This window comes from Tachysurus vachellii, chromosome 3, assembly GCF_030014155.1.
Source record: "Tachysurus vachellii isolate PV-2020 chromosome 3, HZAU_Pvac_v1, whole genome shotgun sequence".
In the NCBI taxonomy this organism is placed as follows: Eukaryota; Metazoa; Chordata; class Actinopteri; order Siluriformes; family Bagridae; genus Tachysurus; species Tachysurus vachellii.
Window position 1 is genome coordinate 15902768 of NC_083462.1, and position 22625 is coordinate 15925392.

The 22625-nt window shown below is 39.7% G+C and overlaps 1 protein-coding gene across 2 annotated transcripts in view; it reads right to left on the reverse strand.

Annotated features, from left to right (window-relative positions):
- Positions 1–3303: 3303 nt before the first annotated feature.
- Positions 3304–22625, reverse strand: part of cep170bb (centrosomal protein 170Bb) — a 34674-nt gene continuing 15352 nt past the window's right edge. Inside the window, exons 5-20 of one of the 2 annotated variants that reach the window (XM_060865996.1) lie at positions 20972–21052; positions 20718–20774; positions 20333–20447; positions 20027–20143; positions 16846–17331; positions 15041–16122; positions 14803–14958; positions 12409–12535; positions 10644–12233; positions 10264–10381; positions 9714–9873; positions 9119–9235; positions 8947–9035; positions 8505–8598; positions 6514–6565; positions 3304–6415 (exon numbers count right to left, since the gene is read on the reverse strand). In XM_060865996.1, coding sequence (XP_060721979.1) covers positions 6309–6415; positions 6514–6565; positions 8505–8598; positions 8947–9035; positions 9119–9235; positions 9714–9873; positions 10264–10381; positions 10644–12233; positions 12409–12535; positions 14803–14958; positions 15041–16122; positions 16846–17331; positions 20027–20143; positions 20333–20447; positions 20718–20774; positions 20972–21052 — 4548 coding nt within the window. In that variant the 3' untranslated portion in view covers positions 3304–6308. Of the gene's footprint in view, positions 6416–6513; positions 6566–8504; positions 8599–8946; positions 9036–9118; positions 9236–9713; positions 9874–10263; positions 10475–10643; positions 12234–12408; positions 12536–14802; positions 14959–15040; positions 16123–16845; positions 17332–20026; positions 20144–20332; positions 20448–20717; positions 20775–20971; positions 21053–22625 lie in introns of both variants that reach the window. The other variant, XM_060865995.1, reaches the window with a different exon arrangement.

Below are 22625 nucleotides of genomic sequence, written 5' to 3' on the forward strand. Positions count from 1 at the left end.
TACGCGCCGGGAATGTTTGTGTAAACAAGATCCATGAATTCCTGTGGTAAATAAAATGGCCTGCGTCTAACAGTCACAAACTACACTGGCGATTAACAGTAACTAGAAACAAGCATACTGTAGAGTTCATGCACCATTCCATGTTTTTGTAAACACACACACCATCACCACATGCCTTACTGCACAGAACTGCATTTCTGTCTCTACTGGTCCCCGGTATCAGGTGACACCGAGGCCCGGAGGCCTGGTCTCCGCAGCACGTCGAGGTTGCGAAGCCTTTCCAACACATCATCGAGCAGGTTGGTTGTTGCACGATTTCAGTATTATACTAACTTCTGGCCTTTGTATACATGAACACCTCTGTCTCTGTTGTCCATGTACTAGCAATAGTCAGGCTAAAAAAACGTAAATAGTACCATATTGTATGGCCGCCATCTTGGATTACAAAGTCTGCACTTTGACCTGTTCATTATAACATCTTGCTTTTTTTTGCCTTTCAGATGTTAATTTGTTTGTGTGTTTGGGATCATTGTTCTGTTTCATGACCCGATTTCTGAATTGTGAGCCCCACATTTGTCTAGAGAATATTTTGTTCTAAAGTGGAGTTGATACGAGGTGTTTGTGGTGAAAAGATTTCTTTGGTTTTTGCCAAACATGCCGAATTACATGATGACCAGACTTCGCATGAAGTAGAATTCTTCACAGTAGAATCCACATGCAGAGGTTTATTTAAAAAAAACGGAACATATAAATCCAAAGGCAAAGGCAAAAATAGTAAAGAGGCAGTGAGTCAGGAAAACAGGAAAAAACAATCTCAGGGCAAAAACCATCAGCGTTGATCACAGAAAGCAAAACATGAGCAGTGAACCAAGGCTTGGTATATAACATGGTCATTCTGGATGATTTCTGTTGAACTCTTGCACGAGTGAGGGGTCCAGGATATTCACCTAAGATCTTTCTTCTAAGCTATAACTTGCATTGAAATACTATTCATGAAATGTATCAGTCAAGATTTAGGCCTCATCATAGCACAGAGACAGTGCTGGTTAAAGTGGTAAATGACCTGTTACTGGCCTCTGATCAGGGTTGTGTCTCTTTGCTGGTGTTAGTTGATCTTAGTGCAGCTTTTGATACCATTGACCATGTCATTTTACTTGATATGCTAGAACATGTTGTTGGGGTTAAAGGGACAGCCCTCTCCTGGCTCAGGTCTTATTTCACGGATCGCTATCATACTAAGGTAATGTTCAGTGTTCTGCAAGGTTCTGTTTTAGGCCTATTGCTTTGCTCCCTATATATGCTACACCTTGGTACAATTGTTTGTAAACATGGTAATAGCTTCCATTGTTATGCTGATGACATTCTGCTATATGTTTCAGCAGGCAGATGTGAGTCACCAGCTTGACGGTTGTGTAAAGGACATCAAACAGTGGAGGCTTACTAAGTTCTTTCTATTTAACTATGAAAAGACAGAAGTGCTTTTACTAGGACTACATTAAGGGAGTCTTTATATTGTGAACCCTGGGTGACGACTCAATGCAGCTAGCAGACGGTTGGATTAGACTGCTTGTCTGCTCCCTGGCTCTGGATTGTCACCAATTAACTAGGCCTGTTCTTAAACTATGTGCTATGCTGCAAGAAATGAGTGGGACAGACACTGTCCAGTCCCAACAGGCCAGCCTTGCCCTCAAAAGTGCTCCAATTATTTATGAAGACCACATTGTTTTCGGAGCACCACCTGGACATCTAGCAGTTCAGTGACCATAACCTGCTGTAAGCTACATCACCAAGCCTCATTGGGATGGGGCCAGAGCACACTACCCTGGTTAGTCACCCGGTGTTGCATCAGTCAGCCTTATGGTTGCCTTCAACAGGAATGAATTATCCATCTAGTTCCTCAGGAGCTTTTGGTTGCTTAATTCCACTCAAATACAAACTGTTGTAGAAAGGACATATTTACATTTACATTGTTTCCTGTCCAGTGTCACCCAAATGAGGAGGAGGTTCACTTCTTCCATATATCATTTCAGGGAGTTTTTCCTCACAACAGTCACCTCAGGATTGATCATTAGGGATAGATGTTAGATATATATAGTAACTTAATTTTAAACTTTAAAATGTTTATTGCGTTTCTATACTTCTTTAAAGCTGCTTTGAGACAATGTGAATCTTTAAAAGCGCTATACTGGAGACAGCCCGTTCTGCATCTGGAGTCCAGAATCTCTTGAAACAGATATGCTAGGGACCTTTCAATGTCTGGTGCTGTGCTGAGAGGGTCCTTGTTACACGAGAAGGGGTAACATGATATTCGGTAAGCCAGTGGGCTTTCAGGGTCGACTATTACACCCAGATTTCTAACCTCTGTTTTTACAGATAAAGAGAGGGATCTCAGCTGGTTCTCAAAGCATTCTCTTTTAATCTACAGTCAATAATATCTTTATTTTATCCTGGTTTAACTGTAGATGGTCCTGTGACATCCAGTCAGATATTTCATTGAAGCATGTAATCTGTCAATTGACTCTTAATTACATGGTGTCACTGACATATAGACTTGTATTTCATGTGCACAGCTACGAAAACATTCTGTTTATGTACCTAACAAGAAGCACATGCAGAGGGATCCTTATTGGAGGATAATATCCTATCCTTATTGGAGATCCAAATGCAATATCATGTTGTCTTACAGTAAGTGACTTCTCATTTTAACAGGTCTAATCTACTACAAAAGTACAATCTGTGTCTGATGTCTGTCTGATGCACTTTACTAACATAAAAACAGTAACACATGAACTGGTAAATTAATCAACACCAAATAAAGAGTTTAAGCTCTTGACTGAACAAGATTTATTGTAAATGTAATGAAATCTTACATTCCAAACAGTGTATAAAACAGTACAATGTACAGTCCAGAAAATACTGGTACTGATTCAGTGTGTAATGTGTTGGACTACTGACTTGAGGGCTTTCAGTTCAAATACTTCAATATAATACATTTTTTTTTGAAGGATACAACCCACGTTCAAGTGTGATATTCTGGTGTTAAACTCGTCTACATGTAAGTAGGAAATGAAGCTGAAATTCTGATCTATCAACCCATGTTCTTCTGATCTCAAACCCAAAATTCCTCAGTGTAAAAGCAAAAGAGCAGTTTTATACTGTAGGGGACCCTGTGTGTGTGTGTTTGAGTGTGTGTCTGTGTGTGTGTGTTTTTGAATGTGTGTGTTTGAGTGTGTGTGTGTCTGACATAGAGCGGTATCACATTATAGAAAACGTTTATACAGAACATTCACACTCAATATAATGTTACATATACACATCTTTAATCATCAGATTTGAATCAACAGATGTGAGACAACACACACACACACACACACACACACACACACACACAAACATATAAGTGCATTGCGACATGTCCAATGTAAAATCAATTTAATGTAATAAATTACAACTAAACAGATAACATTATTCTGCAGAATGGTGTTTCAGATGCTCTACTAATTCATAAATAAAAATAAAAAACACTGCTGTTCATGAACACTGTTAAATAATGATACACATAATTTTTACAGAATAATACACACGTTTGTCTACACATTCGGTGCAAAGTTAACAACAATCATTATAAGTCTAAACATCACTGAAGTTATGACATTCAGGATTTTTTTTTTCTATTTTAATTCATATGATCATTTTGCAGGATTTTCTGATAAAATACCATTTCTCTTTTCCTAGTAGAGCTTCAGAAATTCATTTTTGGAACTTTAAATACACAGAAGAACAATATTTTAATATTTTACCTGATTATAAATAATGATAAAACTGGATTTAGGTTGGGTTTAAGAATGTTTTGCAATCAACAATGAAACTCATCTTCACAAATCCACAAACTAAATAATCACTTCCTTACACACTACAACTTTAATATTTAATTTAACTTTAAATAATTTAGCCATTAACTTTGTCTGTCTTCATTTATTCAGTGCTGCAGATTGTAATGAAGAACATTCAGAGATGTGAATCAGAGAAATTCTAAATCATCTGAATGAGAATCTGATGCAGTGTTCATTCAGTGTTTAAATAAAAACATTAAATCAGCTTGACTTGAATATTCAAATGCAATTGTTTTCTGAATAGAACCAGAAACTGAATAATCGAAATACACCTTAATAAACCAGAATAAGAACATTTAAATAACTGATTAATGTGTTAATTAAATATGTTGTTTACAGTGAGAAGGCCTCACACAAACACACATACACACACACACACACACACGAGGATGGTCCAGTGGTCTACATGTAAAAAGTTGGTCAAATTCATCAGTTAACAAATATACACACCGGTTGGTCACATGATCACTGTGTTCCAATCAGAGGAATTTTTTTTTCAGGATAAAGAGAGTTTATTCTGCCCTTTCAGAGAAACTTTCAATTCATAATTTTATCCAAAAATAATTCAGTCCTCCATATAAGCAATATCTGATAAAGATTTTGTGATCTTTTGAAGTGATTATTAATGAATTGTTATATTTAAGCATTGAATATTCCCACTTAACATTCCATGTTGTTGAGTGTATTTACATTTCAGCATGACATACTGTGGTTACATTAAAATAGCGGACAGTTGATAATCACCAATTAATGATCAAGCCAATGTAAGAAAAATATTCAGAATCACATGTAAATGAGATATGATTCTGTGTTAGACTCCCCCCCCCCACCCCACATGTCCAAATATCACAAGTGTTAAAACTAATAAAAACGTTCCCAATTAATGACATGGGTGTGGTTAAGGGGCGGAGACTAAAGCAAAATAGAATATTAGTCTATAAAGAAGCCTTTAAAGTTAAACAAATTAAATGTGGGTCAGTGAGCTGCAAATGTTTGGCCACTGATGAGACATGTATCAGATGTATCCTGCCATCAATGTTTTTTATATTTGCAGCGAAGCTTCATAAATACTACAATTTCATTACATTTTAACTCACATTACTATATTTATGTTGCATTGAGCTGCTTAGTGCTATCTAGCTTTAGACACATTCTCATTAGCACTGAGTCACATTCATAACATTCACATTGCACCAGGAAGTAAAATATACTTATATACATTTATATCACACTGTGTGTGTGTGTGTGTGTGTGTGTGTGTGTGTGTGTGTGTGAATGCCTAACACAGTTATAATGCAGATTCATAATGACAATTTGCTTTAAACCTAAAACAATAATTTCATCACTGTGTAATTTCTGGTGTCACTTTTCCTCCAGCAGTTTAACGACAAACCCAGAAACCTTTCGCACAGAGAGAAAGTCTCCACTTATTCCTTAATAATGGGATTTTTTGTACTAAATTCAATGTGGGATTTTTTTCTGGTCCTGTTTAAGCAACTCTTTACAGAAATAAAATTAAATGAATTATTTAGAGGTCCTCTGTAGCTTCTGTATCTGAAACTGAATCTGTTTGATGGATAAATTCCCCAGAAGTCTCTAGGCTAAGCACCACCGTGCTTCATCATAGGAGTGTTACCTGAGTTACTTTTTAAACAGCACAGGATTCATTTAAATGATTATCTAAATATTTCACTTTATTTCTGTAAACAGTCACTTTCAAAGAAGCAGAAAAGAATCTCATTCTAAAGGACACAAATCTGATGCTCTGATACAGCAAATAGATAAATAATCACTGGGGCTGAATGTTTCCTTGAGACTGAATAAATCGGTGTAATATAAGAGAACAACAATTAAATGTCCGTAAAATTTTAGCTAGGACTTTTTGCTGATCTGAAGCTAATATTTAATAATTAAATCGGTTGTAACAGAGAATATATTGTTTGTTAGTTTGTTTAGCTGTTTCTGAGTCTACCAGTTAATGGCCCTGATATACAGGCTTGCATTATACATATTTTCTTTCTTTGTTGGAAAGTAAACAAAGCCTCAACTATAAAAATCCATTTAAATTAAATTTTGGATTTAGAGAAATAAACAGTCAAAAGTGCAGCCGCATAATCATCTCCTTCTGCTGACACACACATAAATACCCAGTTATGAGTGAGTAGTAGACCAGGTTACATTATAAACAATAATGAAACACACACACACACACATACACACAGACACACACAGACACACACACACACACACACACACACACAGACACACACACACACACTCTCTTCTCTCTGAGCAAGCAGCAGGTTTATATTTAATACAGCATTATTGTTCAGCACAGTCATGTTTGATAAAGCATAAAGCCTTTTTTTCTGCAGTTATTCTGGAATAAAACAGACTTCACATTCCTCACGTGTCTTATTTACCACCTCGCTTGGATTTTGCAGATGAAGATTTCTTTTTTTCTGCTGCAGGTGGCGCTGATATCTTCACACCACCTCCAGGTTCCACAATTGAATTTATCACTGAGAAGTTTCAGAAATAAAGAACAGTTAAGGCAATATGAACCAAATCTGAGCAGGTGAGAAGATTAGAGCACTAAAATGAAGGTGTTGTGTCTAACCCTCCAGCTGTCTCTGGGCTCGCCTCAGCTCCTGCAGGATGGACGAGATTTCCTGCAAAACACAAATTCTTATTACCTCAAATATGAATACACATCATGAGGCACATCAAGACCAAGCTACCACTCTCACTGGACCCCCTACAGTTCGCATATCGTACAAACCGCTCCACAGACGATGCCATTGCCACGGCCCTACGTTTAGCCCTCACCCACCTGGACAATAAAGACACTTACGTACGAGTGCTGTTCATAGACTTTAGTTCAGCACAATCATCCCTCAGCACAGGATTGGGAAGCTGAGCCTGCTGGGACTGAACACCTCCCTCTGCAACTGGATCCTGAACTTTCTGACTGGGAGACCTCAGTCAGTCTTGATCGGGAACAGCATCTCCAGCACCACCACACTGAGTACTGGAGCCCCTCAGGGCTGCGTGCTCAATACACTGCTGTTCACCTTGCTGACTCACGACCATATCATTGAACCATATCATTAAGTTCGCCGATGACACGACCGTGGTCGGTCTCATCAGCAAGAACGACGAGTCAGCATACAGGGAGGAGGTGCAACAACTAACTGCCTGGTGTAGAGCCAACAACCTGTCTCTGAAAGGTGATAAAACTAAAGAGATGGTCGTTGACTTCAGGAGTGCACAGAGAGACCACTCTCTGCTGAACATCGATGGATCATCTGTAGAGATCATCAAATTTCTTGGTTTTCATCTAGCAGAGAACTTCACCTGGTCACTCAACACCAGCTCCATCACCAAGAAAGCCCAGCAGCATCTCTACTTCTTACGAAGGCTGAGAAAGGCACATCACCCTCCCCCCCCATCCTGACCATGTTCTAAAGAAAGACCATTGAGAGCATCCTGAGCAGCTGAATCACTGTCCGGTTTGGGAACTGCACCATCTCGGATAGCAAGACCCTGCAGCGGATAGTGAGGACAGCTGAGAAGATCATTGGAGTCTCTCTTCCCTTTATCACGGACACCACACTGCATCCGCAAAGCCAACACCATTGTGGACACTACACACCCCTCACACACACTCTTCACCCCACACACCCCTCACACACACTCTTCACCCCACACACCCCACACACCCCTCAAACACACTTCACCCCACACTCCGCTCACACACACTCTTCACCCTCCTGCTGTCTGGAAAAAGGTACAGAAGCATTCGGGCCTCACCACCAGACTGTGTAACAGTTTCTTCCCACAAGCCATCAGACTCCTTAATAACTGAACTGAACACACACACACATCATCTGTATGGACTGCACAGACCTACACCAAATACACACACTTCCATTATACATCCATCAAACTGTTTACATGTTGTCTCATATTTCAGTCACAATACTTTACATTATCTCATGTAACTGCTGCTATAACACTGTGTTTATTCTAGTATTTCTGCACATGTAATATTGTCTGAACACACAGTATTTACACTGGTGCTGTTTCTGTTTATTGTCTTTTGTGTATTGTCTTGAAATTTTTTGTCTGCACTGTCTTTTGTCCTGCACTGTCTTTTCTGTCTTGTTTGTCTTGTCCTGCACTGTCTTGTCTGTCTTGTTTATCTTGTCCTGCACTGTGTACACCACGTTACACAGATACACTTTATGTATCTAGGACTAACTTACTAAGTCCTTATAGCTCTGTCTTTGTTTTATGTAACACCCTGATCCTGGAGAAATGTTGTCTCATGTCACTGTGTACTGTAACAGCTATACTGTATATGGTTGTAATGACAATAAAAGATTTTTGACTTGACTTGTAGTAGGTACTCCAGCTAACAGGTAGCTCTGCTGTATTCTACAAGGATTATAAATACATCACATTAAAAGAGGAAATATAAGACATCAAAGGTTAGGAAAAAAATAAATAAATTAAGAAACCAAAAATAGTGACTAAGAAGCACGCAATCTAAAATAAACTATGAAAATAGAGAAATGAAGTAAAACTTAGTGAAAGTGAAATTCTTACTTTGTTGGAAGTTTTAATTATAGGTACTTCATCTTCAGCATTGATTTTTGCTTCAATCTCCTCCCACACGTCTGTGGTGTTGTGGAATAAAGTTCTGTAATAAACACACATCACCGTTCCATAATCTGCAAAAAATACTAAAATCCTTCACTGCAACTTCTCCATCGAGTCATGTAAACAAATGTGTGTAAGTGATGAGGAGTGTGTGTGTGTGAGGTTGATGATGATGATAATGTTGATGCTGATGATGATAATGTTGATGATGATGTTGATGATGATGATGTTGATAATGTTAATGATAAAGTTGATGATGATGATGATGATGATGATGATGATGTTGATGATGCTGATGATGCTGATAATGTTGATGATGTTGATGATAATGTTGATAATGATGATAATGTTGATGCTGATAATGTTGATGATGATGATGATGCCTCACTTCATTTTCTCAGTGAGCTGTTCTGTGTTCTCTCTGATGGCCTGTGAAAGCTGTGACACGGGGTTCAGCATCAGATTGTCCAAAATCACCTGCAGCAAAACCACTGTTATGAATCAGCGTTAAAAACACATTTTTTCACATCAAAAAAACAAAAAGTCATAAGTTATAAAACCTCTTCTCTGTTCCAGGGGCGTCGTTTGGCTCCATCACTGTCCTGATCCACAGGACTCGGGGAACCTGCAGGAACTTTTTGATAACTCAGACTGGCATCTGGGATGTGATGCACCAACTGCAGCAGAATTACACACAACAATACAAAAATAAAGAACAGTAAGGTGAAGGAAATAAAGACCCTCAGACACTCAGAGTGTTCATTAAGGCAGCAACTGATTGTTGTAAAGCTTGAACTGGAACATAGACATTCAGACATTTAGAGAAGGATAAAGATGCTGCATGCATGAAGATCTTTCTAAACTAATTAACTGTGTCTAAAACAATTTGAATTCAAACACAACAAGTTTAAAGATGCTAAAGCAACGGGTCATATAAGCTTCATGCTGTGTGAGTGGTCTGGCTCCAGTGTTCTATAGCTTTACAATAGAATAACATTCATTAATGTATTAAATAATGAATTAAATAAATAATAAATGTGTTATTAATTATTTATTAAATAATTAATGAATATTCAGAGAAATAAAATGAAAGTTCTTATACACTTTATGTCATGCACTATAGTTTCAAAATATTCTTCAATGTGTTTGTCCCACCTCCTCTCGGGCGGAAATAGTGGATGCAGGTGTGTGTGGGGCGGAGCCTGGTGGAGTGTTGTACCCAGTCGCTGCAGGTGTGTGTGTGTCAGCATCTCCAGCTACATCATGGATTTCACGTGCGAGAATAGCAAGATCTTTGGCCAAGTCCTGGCTTAGTCTGTATAACACACACACACACACACACACAGAGATTATCAATCATTATAGACACTAAGAGTGGGATTATAAATCATTATAAACACTGAGAGTGGGATTATAAATCATTATAAACACTAAGAGTGGGATTATAAATCATTATAAACACAGAGTGGGATTATAAATCATTATAAACACAAAAAGTGGGATTATAAATCATTATAAACACTAAGAGTGGGATTATACATCATTATAAACACAGAGAGTGGGATTATAAATCATTAGTAACACTGAGAGTGCAGTTGTTTAACCTAACTATCTGTATATTAAATTTAAGAATCAGCCTGAATTCATCATAGATTTTATATGACTAGTTTTCTGCTGTAGTCATGAAATCTTCAGTGGATCTGACCTGGCAATCTCTGCGCTGTGATTGGTCCAGTTCTGGTAGTGCTCGTTTTGGGCGTCATCGTCTGCTATGTCCAACCGTGTGGGAATGAGTCTCTGTGGAGTTTGTGTCTGAGTTGAAGCTGAAGTGAGAAAACATTTAGTTTTAGAGCTGATATCATGCTCTTCCTCTGACGTTGAGGAATAATCAGAACCTTTCTGTCTCTGACGAGAACCTGCAGAGGAACAAGCAGCAGATTGCTGAGATAAAAATCTAGAAAATGAAAACATTTTTTAATACATATTACATAATTATTATTTGAGGATTAAATGTTAAACTAGTGCTTAATAAATTAATACAGCTTTTGTTGTGTCTTACACAGAGTATATTTGTGTCATACTCACTGCCTGTGCCGGAGTGTTTAGTCTGATTATTGTGTGTGCGATTGGACAGATGTTTCTCAGCTGTTGGAGAAATTTTGGTCGGTTTTGTTTCACTTGTGGACATTCTTCGCCCGTTAGCGTTCGAGTCAGAATTACGGCTGTGTGTTTGCTTATTCAGTGATTCGTTATCACTGGGAGTGGTGAAAGATCCTGTGCGTTTACGTGGCATAGCTAAAATGTCCAATCTTGAGAGCTTTTTACTGTCTCCAGAGGATAATGTGTGTTGCGAACCCTGAGATGCACGATCTGCTTCCACGCCTTCATTATCGGATGTTTCTCCAAGTCGGGCACGGCGCAGCATGGAGGCCCGCGTCGGTCTGGGAGCTGAGAGACTATTGGACCGAGTGAGAACCTGGTGGGCTGCTTTACTGGATTTGTTTGAGTCTTGGTTTTGCCGAGACACTGAGAGTTTCTTGCGATTAGAAGGTCGTGATGTTGATTCGTGATCAGAAGAGGTGGTTTCCGTTTGGCTGTGAATCAGATTGTCAGAAAAATCTAATGAACCACTGTTTCCGGTGCTGCGGCGTAAATGCAGACAACGTGTGGATTCAGATTTAGTAGCACTAGTTTCCGTAGTTGCATTATTACGGCGTTTTTCTGAAAGTTGCTCCCGAGCCGTTGGCTGTCTGGTTTTAGAGGATTTATCTTTACGTGCACTAAAAGAGGTACGCTTCTTAACTGTGCTAATAGGCACATTTTTGCTGCTAACTAAGCTCACAGTGCTCGCTGTGTCCACATCGGATTCTCCAGAAAAAGAATCCTCAGCCTGTTCAGGAGAACCTCCCTCTTTCTGCCTTTGAGAAGATATGGACTGCTTGTTTTCTTTTGATAAAGCTTCTTGCTCACTTCCTAGGGTGCCTAATTCCTGTAAAGTGGGATGACTAGAAATGTGAGGTAACCTTTTAACCTGGATGTTGTCACTTGGTCTATCTTTGGTGAAACTCTCCTGGCGAACGAAAGAGGATGATGGAGGTTCTTTGGAGGGAACAGAATCTTTGTTATGGATTTGGAGATTTGGTGCTGATGAGTTTGGCTTCACTGCTCGCTTGTACTCCTGGCTACTCAGGTGTCGTATCAGGACAGTGGTTGGAGGCATTTTGGGAGAAGGCGCCCGCTCAGTTTGAGTAAGAACCGGACTTCGGGCAGCATCAGATCTGTAGAAGCCTTCCTCAGAGCCGATGTAGAAAGAAGTGGACTTTGGCTGGATGCTTTCAGATACTAATGATGCTGACATTCTGTATTGCTCTTGACTCTTTGAGCTCCTGTCCAGGATTGAGCTATCATCAGAATGGCTGGTATCACTCAAGGTATCATGATCCACATCTTCATGAACCTTTAACCTTTGAGTGGAATCTGGCTGTGATGTCCTAGAAACATTTTCAGATGGATCGAACTCCACACTTGGCTTAGTCTGGATCAGGATACAGGGAGTGTTACTTTCCTGCTTTTCTCCTGCAGAAGGAACCTGAGGAAGAAGACGTCTGGTTTTTGAGCTCTGAGTACACTCTGATTCTGACTGATCCACACTTTGGCTCAGTACAGCTTTGACATCTGCAAAGACACAATGGGTATGACAATATTCCACTATCATTAAATCTGAACAGGTTATACTTTACATTATATTTATATCTGTACAATAATCCTACAAAACCTGCAATTAAAGATAAAGTTAAAGAAAGTAGTGAACACTAAGCAGTGAACATTTCAAGAGTGTTAAACTCCTCACCTCTGTTTGAATCAGTTCCTTGAAGTGTACTTCCTAAAGATGCTGCTTTACTTACAGAGTCACTACAAGGATCTGCTAAACTCGCCCACCGAGACACCCACTTAGGTCCACATGGGTCAGAATGTCCCTAAATTTAATAAAAAACATTTATATTACAACATTCTGGAAAACACCATTCAATAAACAGGGTTCAGGGACAAGCGGTCTAAACATTTCAATGATCACACACAGCATAAGCAAGTACGTTTAAACCTGAAAATATTCAGAGACAGAAAAAAGGAATGATTCAGATTTGGTTGTACTGTAGATCAGTTGTAGATCAGTTGTAGATCAGTAGATTCAGTTAATCAGAACATAATACAACCAACTCATTATAGTGGACACACACATGCACACACACAGACAAACTGACATTTAGAGTAAACATAAAACATTTAGTCCTACTAACTCTTCCTTTTCTTTTCTACTGACTCCACAGAACTTCACCAGTTGATTATTTAACCAATTACCTTGTTTTTTAATAAGTCAACATTTCCCTACACCCGAGATAATGTGGTGAGGTGTGACATACTGTATTGGCAAGGCAAGGCAAGGCAAGGCAAGTTTATTTATAGCACATTTCATAGACAATGGTAATTCAAAGTGCTTTACATAAAAGAAAGTAAAATAATCATAAAACAATTATCACAACAATAAAACAAGGAATTTAAAAACTTTTAAAAATGATTACATATCACAGAAGCTCATTCAGAAAATACACAGCTAAACAGATGAGTTTTGAGTCAGGATTTAAATGTAGCTAAAGTTTTAGCACATCTGATCTCTTCTGCAAGCTGATTCCAGCTGCGAGCATCATAATAGCTAAAAGCAGATTCCGCTTGTTTGGTGTGAACCCTTGGTATCTCTAACTGACTCCATCCTAATGATCTGAGTGGTCTGTTTGGTTTATATTCAGTGAGCATATCTGCAATGTATTTAGGTCCTAAGCCATTTAGTGATTTATGAACGAGTAAAAGTTCTTTAAAATCAATTCTAAATATAACTGGAAGCCAGTGTAGGGACCTGAGGACTGGTGTGATATGCTCTGAATTTCTGGTTCTAGTCAGAACCCTGGCAGTAGTGTTCTTGATGAGCTGCAGCTGTCTAATGGTGAGGAGATCATTACAATAGTTTACCCTGCTTGTGATAAATGCATGGACAAGTTTCTCCAAGTCTTACCTGGAAACAAAACATCTAATTCTTGCAATGTTTTTGAGATGATAGTAAGCTGATTTAGTTACTGCTTTGACATGACTCCTGATACTGAGGTCTGTCTCCAGATTCACACCAAGATTCTTGACTTGACTTTTAGTTGTTTGATCATGAGTCAAGGTATGTATTCATCTTGAGAACTTCATCTTTGTTTCCAAATGCAATGACCAGTTTTCTACTTGTTTAACTGAAGAAATTTCTGACACATACAACTGTTAATTTCAATGCATTGGCAGAGGGAGTCAATGGGGCTGTAGTCATTTGGCAATAAGGCTGGGTAAATCTGGGTATCATCAGCATAGCTGTGATATGCAATTTGGTTCTTTCTCATTATTTGACTCAGTGGGAGCATTTACAGGCTGAACAAGAGTGGTGCAAGAATTCAGTCTTGTGGGACTCCACATGTCATGGACGTCCACTTAAGACTTTTGCTCTCCCATGTTCACATAATAACCTCTCCCTTCTAAGTATGAACTGAACCAATTTAGAGCCATCCCAGAAAGCCTGACCCAGTTTTCCAGTCTCTCTAGAAAAATGTTATGATGGACAGTGTCAAACGCAGCACTAATATCTAGTAGTACCAGCACTGATCATTTGCTAGAATCAATATTTAGGAGAATATAATTTATTATCTTAATGAGCGCTGTCTCTGTGCTGTGATGCGTTCTGAAACCAGATTAAAAATTGTCCAGGTATACATTTGAGTTTAATTAATCGTTCAACTGATTAGAAATGACCTTTTCAATAATCTTGCCTATAAAAGGAAGATTTGATATTGGTTTATAGTTGCTCAATATGGTGTTATCAAGATTGCTCTTTTTCAGAAGAGGTTTAAGGTGCTGTACTATTTCTTCCAATGTTTTGCTATCAATTTTGTGGTTATATCAAACTGTCAAACAGCTTTGACTCAACACTGATTCTCACTCCAGCTGAAACCACAGAAGAAAAATGAACTTAATTTTAAAATCAGAATCACACATAACTGGGACAAACTCTGCCCACATACGTGTACATAACATCTGAATAGTGAGGTCTGAATACTGACACGTGTCACTGCAGTATTGAACCCTCAGCACACACTGACTGTTGATTCCAATACTTATTTTGCATTGCACGCTTAATACAATACATTGTTATAAATACCTCCAGGAAGCTTTCTGGATCTGCACTGATGCTGGAATTAAGATCTTCAGCTGATGTGTGCATGAGTTCAGAGTGGGTTTGGTTTAATTTATCTTGCTCATTGATGACCGGCCTGTAAACTCCACTGTATTCTGGAGCATCCAGCACTCCAAACACCTGTAGAACATATAAATACAGCTTTAATTGATCATGTGTAAGAGTAAAGTCATTAAATATAATCTTGGTGTTGTACCTTTACCTGATCGATCATACTGCGAGCTTCTTCCACATCTTTATCTTGAGACTCAGTCTCAATAGTGTAAGTTCCAGCATCACTCAAACTGTCCTCGTCCTCTGTACGAATTGCCGCAGAGCCTTTTGGGTGTGTTCTTAGGGATTTAAAATCTGCCCCAGTGCTCAGTACAGGTGTAAATGGAGGTATATCTGAAACACTGGAATCTAGACCCCCAGGAGGAGGGAGAGAGGGCACAGAAATAGGAGGAGAAGCAGGAAGAAGCATTTGGGGCAGACTGTGTGTGTGTGTCTCTAATGGAGATGCCGGGTAAGATATGGAGGAGGGGGCAAATACGCGTTTGTTCTCTGGAGATGGAAGATGGGTGTGTGATGGTGACATCATCACCGGTGGTGCTGACATCGGTGGTGAAGATTCATTAAGAAACTCGTTAACAAATTCTTGAGCAAGTTTGGATTTCTTTCCAATGCTGCCAAAAGGTTTAATGGTGATTGCTGGAGAAGAGCGAGATGAAGAGGAAGTGATAGAACAGGAATTGCCTGAAGATGAAGGGGACATGCCACCCTTGCTCATTGTTTCCTCTGTTTTCTCTCTCTTTAGCGAACTTGATCTTTGATGAACTCCGTGACTTAAGCCCTTTAGAGGAACCGTGATCTGTTGTGTGGGAGGAATATTTCCATGAACAGATGCAGGCCTTTCAGCTCCTTTCCGCCTTTCCAGTTTCGCTTTGAGGGCTGAATAATTATCACTGTGTGCAGGATTGTGGGTAAAAGACTGGGAACGTTTCTTGCGTGGATTATCATCAAAAAATTCAATAATAAATGCCTGCTGGCTCAGTGGTTCCTGTTGCCCACATTTCATCTGATTTTGAGTTGGAGGTGAATGTTCTTCTAGTCCAGTTCCTTCAGGAACACTGGAGAAGTCATGAATGTTTTTAGATAGTAATTGAGGTTTGTAAGAATCAGATGGTTCTAATTTTTTTGACACATTTGCTTCCTCTGATTGGACTGAGTGTTGAGATTTATTCCTCTTTCCTTTTATTACAGGATCTTCAGAATCACTCTGAGTGCCATCTTCATGATGGTGGCCTGTATCAATGAGTGCAGAGACATTTTACTCAGATATGTAGACTGTATATATATTTTTATTCTTTATACTAGCATTATATACTGTATATATTACCGTTCAAAGGTGTGGGATCACATGTAAAGTTTCATGTTTTCCAAAGAAAATCCCATTTTCATTCATTTCAAAACATATTTATTATATTTATTTTTAAGTATAAAATAAATGACATTTACTTTAAACATTTATGGCATTTAGCAGACACCCTTATCTAGAGTGACTTTATTTCAATTTATACAACTGAGAAATTAAGGGTTAAGGGCCTTGCTCAGGGGCCCAGCAGTGACAGCTTATTGGACCTGGGATTCAATCCTAAACAAATGAATTAGTTTAATAAGATTTACTATGTGGCACAGTGGTCCATTATGTCCTAATAGTTATTAGTAAAACCTTTTGCAGCTGTGGCACAGCTGGAAACCTTTGTACTGATTAAGAGAGCAATTAAAATGGTCAAGGAAGTGAGAAGTTTATTTCTTTTCATGGTAAGAACATATTTTACCATGCTGTAAACTTCTCCCTTTATAGAAACCGAAAAGGGATTGGGGGCCCTGGTGGAAAACAAGGAAATTTGATCCCAAACTTCTGAAGAGTAGTATATTTAAAATCATACACACATTTATTTATAAATCATTAAATTCAATCTACCATATAACATGCTCAATATAAACAGTATTTATTGAACTAACCTTTCAGTGTCCTGATGTGCATTGCGAGGTCACTCTTAGTGCTGTAGACATCATCACTGGTCGGTCGCCTTGATGACATCATGCCTACATCACTCTGAACCAGCCAATCAGCAACCTTGCTCTCTGGAGACTGGACCTCTGTAGGTGCAGCACTGGACACTTTCGCACTTGGTTGTTTACTGCGCTGGCGAGAAGAGAATTTGGTCACATGGTCTTTGATTTTAATTTTTCCTGGAGTGCATTCATCAAACTCAATGGTGAATGAGGCATGGCTCTGATAAACAGGTGGAGTGGATTTCGGTAAGGCATCTGTGTCCTTAGTGGGAATGTCGTTCAGCTCCATTTCTGCAAATGTGGAGTGAGTTTGAATCTCCTTGGTGGGAATTTCAAAATAACTTGGTTCTCGTTGGTACAGGAATGTAGACTTGCTCTGGATATCATGAAATTCCTGAAGGCAGCCATTCACTTCTGCTTCCTTCAGGACTTCTGTTCATAAAGAATAAATGTGCAAGTGGTCAGATATATGTGTGTCAGGTACACATCACATCATCAGGAAACTGGTTACCAGTCGGCTGCAGCTGGAATTGCTAGCATTTAAGTTTCTTTAAATAATTACTCAATAACACAACCAGGAATTCTGCAGATCTTTAGCTAAACATAATGTACTATTAGCTGTAACTAAGTTTATTACATTTACGTTTACAGCATTGGGCAGATGCCCTCCAGAGGGACGTACAAATGTGCTTTGAAGTCTTTATCATTACAACGGTACAAAGGTATTTTTTTTTGTTTTTTGTTTTTTTGTACAATACAACAAACAGGGAAGAAAGTGCTAGTTGAAGTGTTTCATGAATAAGTAGGTCTTCAACCATTGTTTGAAGATATCCAGTGACTCAGCTGCCCAGGCCCCTAGGGGAAGTTCCTTTCACCACCTTGGTGCCAGAACAGAAAAGAGTCTTGTAATTTACTTACTTCTTACCCTGAGATATGGTGGGACCAGTTGAGCAGTGCTGGTAGCTCTAAAGGTGCAAGGTGCAGTGTGAGGAGTGATGAGGGCTTTGAGGTAAGAGGGAGATGGTCCATTTTTGGTTTTGTAGGAAAGCATCAGTGTTTTGAATCTGATGCGTGCAGCTACCTGAAGCCAGTGAAGGGATCGCAGCAGCAGAGTGGTATGTCGAGAACTTTGGCAGGTTGAAAACAAGCCGTGCAGCTGCATTTTGGATCATTTGCAGAGGACGGATTGCATTCATAGGTATACCTGCCAGCAGTGCGTTGCAGTAATCCAGTCTTGAGATTAAAAGAGACTGAACAAGTACCTGAGCAGCCTGTGTGGACAAAAATGGACAAATCCTTCTAATGTTGTAGAGAAGAAAGTGACATGAGCGAGTCACATGAGTGGAAAAGGACAGTTGATTGTCCATGGTTAACCCAAGGTTGCGAGCTGTGGCTGAAGGGGAGATCAGATCGTTATGCAGGGACATAGCAAGATCATGACCTGGGGATGAATCACCTGGGATGAACAGCAGTTCAGTTTTGCTAGGATTGAGCTTTAACTGATGAGCAGTCATCCATGATGATATGTCTGCCAGACATGCTGAGATTCGAACAGAAGCAGTGGTATCTGAGGGTGGGAAAGAGAAGATAAGTTGTGTATCATCAGCATAGCAGTGGTAATAGAACCTGTGTGAGGAAATACCTTCACCGAGAGAGTGTGTATACAGGGAGAAAAGAAGAGGACCAAGTACGGAGCCATGTGGGACACCAGTGGAGAGACTGCATGGAGCAGATGTCGCTCCCCTCCATGTTAGCTGATATGGATCGTTCTCATGCTGATCTGCAAATCCCAACACTCCTTGTCAAATCCGAAGAGAGTCTTGTGGTTGACCTTATCAAATGCTGCTGAAAGGTCTAGGAGGATGAGGACACATGACCAGATGTTATGGATGCATTGATGATAGTAGTAATGAAGGGCAGAAGGTCTTGTGAGATGGTCTGGAGCATAGTGGAAGGTACTGGATCCAATGGGCAGGTGGTAGGATTGCAACACTGGATGAGTTGTAAAATCTCTTCTGCTGCTACGGTTGAGAAATGTGACAACATACAGTAAGAGTAAGGGGACTCTTGACTGTGAGATGTAGGTGCAGTCGGGACAGAAGTGAAGGTCCTGCAGATTTTCTCAATCTTCTCATGGTAAAAAGAAGCAAAGTCTTCCGCAGTCAGGAAGAATGAAGCAGGTGGAGTCGGGGGGTTGAGTAGAAAAGAGATGATGCTGTGGAGCTTACGAGGGTCTTGTGCCAAAGCTTCAAGCTTTTCCTTGTTGAAGGAAGTCCTGGCAGAAGTTACATCTGAGATAAACTTGGCCAGCAGTGTGAGTCAAGATCTGCATCAAGTTGTGATTTCTTCCAATTTCTCTCAGATGATCTTAGCTCTATTTGATTGTTGTGCAACACATCTGAAAGCCAAGGAGCAAACAAGGCATCCGCCTTGGGATTAGTGGACAGAGGGCAGAGAAGTCCATGATTGAGGAAAGAGAGGAGAGGAAAGTGTCTGTGGCTGAGTCCAAGGGTAGTGAGGAAAATGACTTAGGATCAGAAAGTGATGAAAGAGTGCCAGAAGCTACAGAAGAAGAGGTGACAGAGTGGAGGTTATGGCGAGTAAGAGACAGGGGGTGAGAGTTAGTTTTAGGTAGGATAAGGAGAGTGATGGTGAATCAAACCAGGTGATAATTGGAGATGTGAAGTGGGGTAGCAGTCATGTCTGTAGCTGGGGAAGAACGGGTGAAAACCATTTCCTCCTTTGTGTATGGGGATGTAGCTGTTGAGTGTCAGGACGAATGAGTCCAGAAGAGTCAGGAGGGAAGAAGAATGAAGCTTGTCAGAGGGGAGGTTCGCCAAGCACTGTCAGAGGAGTTGCTGTCAGAAGGGAAAGTACTGAGCAGTTTGTCAATTTCTGCCAGGAAGTCTCCTGCGGGACCAGGAGGGTGGTAGACAACAATGATGACAATATTGTAATTTTATTGCATATTTTATTATTAAATTAAAATGAAATATATGTACATCATGTGATCTGTAGTGAACAGCAATAGAGACATGTATTTAATCATTGTGTAGTGGCAATCATCTCAAGCGTACTACACACATTTAAGTAAGATATTAAGTGAGGTGTTAAGTGAGACAAATACCTGTTCGACTATCATCTGTTTTACGTCCTTCGTTAATGAAATCTTTACTACCTGTATCATCCTCTCCCCACCATGAGGGCTGACCGTATAAAGGAGTGGGGCGACACACAGAGGTTTCTGTACACACACACACACACACACACACAATAACAACAGAAATATATAATAATATATAATAATAATAATAATAATAATAATAATAATAATAATAATTAAGAAGAAGAAGAAGAAGAAGAATACTAACAAACCATTAATAAATGAATCATTCTAAGACCCCCCCCATATCTCTCTCTCTCTCAGTCTTACCTGTGAGACTCTTGCGTTCAGACCTGTCCGTCTTCGTCCTGTCATCCTGCAGTTCTTTCTTTTTCAACTCAGAGGATTTTAAATCCATCTGCAGCTGGCTGGTGTATTTCTCATGCTGAAACAACAGGGGGCAATAACACACCGTCTCTCTCTTTCTCTCTCTCTCACACACACACAAAGTCACAGACACCACTTGGTGTCCCTTTTCACACACCATCCCATACCATCACACACACACTCTCATACACACCATCACACAATACCACAGCCCATCACACATTATACACCACTTAATCACACACTATCACACAGAACAAAATCACTTCTATAATGATAACAACAACAACAACAACAATAATAAATTGTGTTTGTGAGATGAACTGACCTTCAGAGCCTCCTCTGGCACTCGATGTTGACTTCGCTCCAGAATGTACACATGGGAATGTTTCTCACAGTTAAAGTTAAATAGTGAAAATAAACATCTGCTTCTCCTAAAAACACACACTGCTCTCTCTCTCTCACACACACACACACATACATAACACAAACCAGAGAAGCTCTATACAGAACAGCTGCTACAACTTCAGGTTAATATAATAATTAAAATATTTTTAATTACATACACATACACAGAAGGATATCATATCCGAAGCGAACGATGTCAGACAGTTTGAGTGTTATATATGTCTGATCAGGAATCCTCAGGTCATTCACAAAGGTCTACACACAAACACAAACACACACATTAGTGGTTTAGGGTTTTGAGTTCTAAATGTTAAACTGTATTATTGAGACACATTTTTATATGAGTTAGACTTCATATGTAGTGAGTGTTAAAACTTTGTCTCAAACACTAAAAATCACACACACACACAAACACACAGAATTATATATACAGTATCTCACAGAAGTGAGTACACCTCTTACATTTTTGTAAATATTTTATATCTTTTAATGTGACAACACTGAATAAATGACTCTGTGCTCCAATTTAAAGTAGAGTGTACAGCTTGTATAACAGTGTAAACACACAGCCATTAATGTCTAAACCGTTAGACACAAAAGTGAGTACACCCCTAAGTAAAAAATGTCCAAATTGGGCCCAAAGTCTCAATATTTTGTGTGGCCACCATTATTTTCCAGCACTACCTTAATCCTCTTGGGCATGGAGTTCACCAGAGCCTCACAGGTTGCCACTGGAGTCCTCTTCCACTCCTCCATGATGACATCACTGAGCTAGTGGATGTTAGAGACCTAGTGCTCCTCCACCTTTTGTTTGAGGATGTCCCACAGATGCTCAATAGGGTTTAGGGCTGGAGACATGCTTGGCCAGTCCATTACCTTTACCCTCAGCTTCTTTAGCAAGGACGTGTTGTCTTGGAGATGCATTTGGGGTCGTTATCATATTGGAATACTACCCTGAAGCCCAATCTCTGAAAGGAGGGGATCATGCTCTGCTTCAGTATGTCACAGTACATGTTGGCATTCATGGTACCCACAATGAACTGTAGCTCCCCAGTGACGGGCATCACTCATGCAGCCCCAGTCCATAACACTCCCACCTCCATGCTTGACTGTAGACTTGTCTTGTCTTGACTTGACTTGTTAATAAGTTTATCTTGGTCTCATCATACCACAGGACATGGTGTCAATAATCCATGTCCTTAGTCTGCTTGCCTTCAGCAAACTGTTTGTGGGTTTTCTTGTGCATCATCTTTAGAAGAGGCTTCCTTCTGAGCAGACAGTCATGCAGACCAATTTCATGCAGTGTGCGGTGTATGGTCTGAGCACTGACAGGCTGACCCCCCACCCCTTCAACCTCTGCAGCAATGCTGGCAGCATTTATACGTTTATTTCCAAAACACAACCTCTGGATATGACGCTGACATTTACATTATATTTTTCAGCATTTGGCAGGCACCCATATCCAGAGCGACTCTCATTTTTTTATACAACTGAGCAATTGAGGGTTAAGGGCCTTGCTCAGAGGCCCAGCAGTGGCAGCCTGGTGGAAGCGGAAATTGAACTCACAACCTTCTGATTGGTGATCCAACACCTTAAACACTAGGCTACCACATCCCTGACCACATGCACTCTTTTTTCAAAAAACTAAATTTTTCTGAGTGTAACCTGTCCTATTAAACTGCTAAACACACCTGCTCCTCATTCACTCCTGAGACCTTGTAACATTACACCAGGGAGAGAAAATGGCTAATTGCATTTTCATTTTGGCTGCAATTCATTTTCATTTTGGCTGCAATGGCTAATTGTACATTTTCACCTATTGCCCATT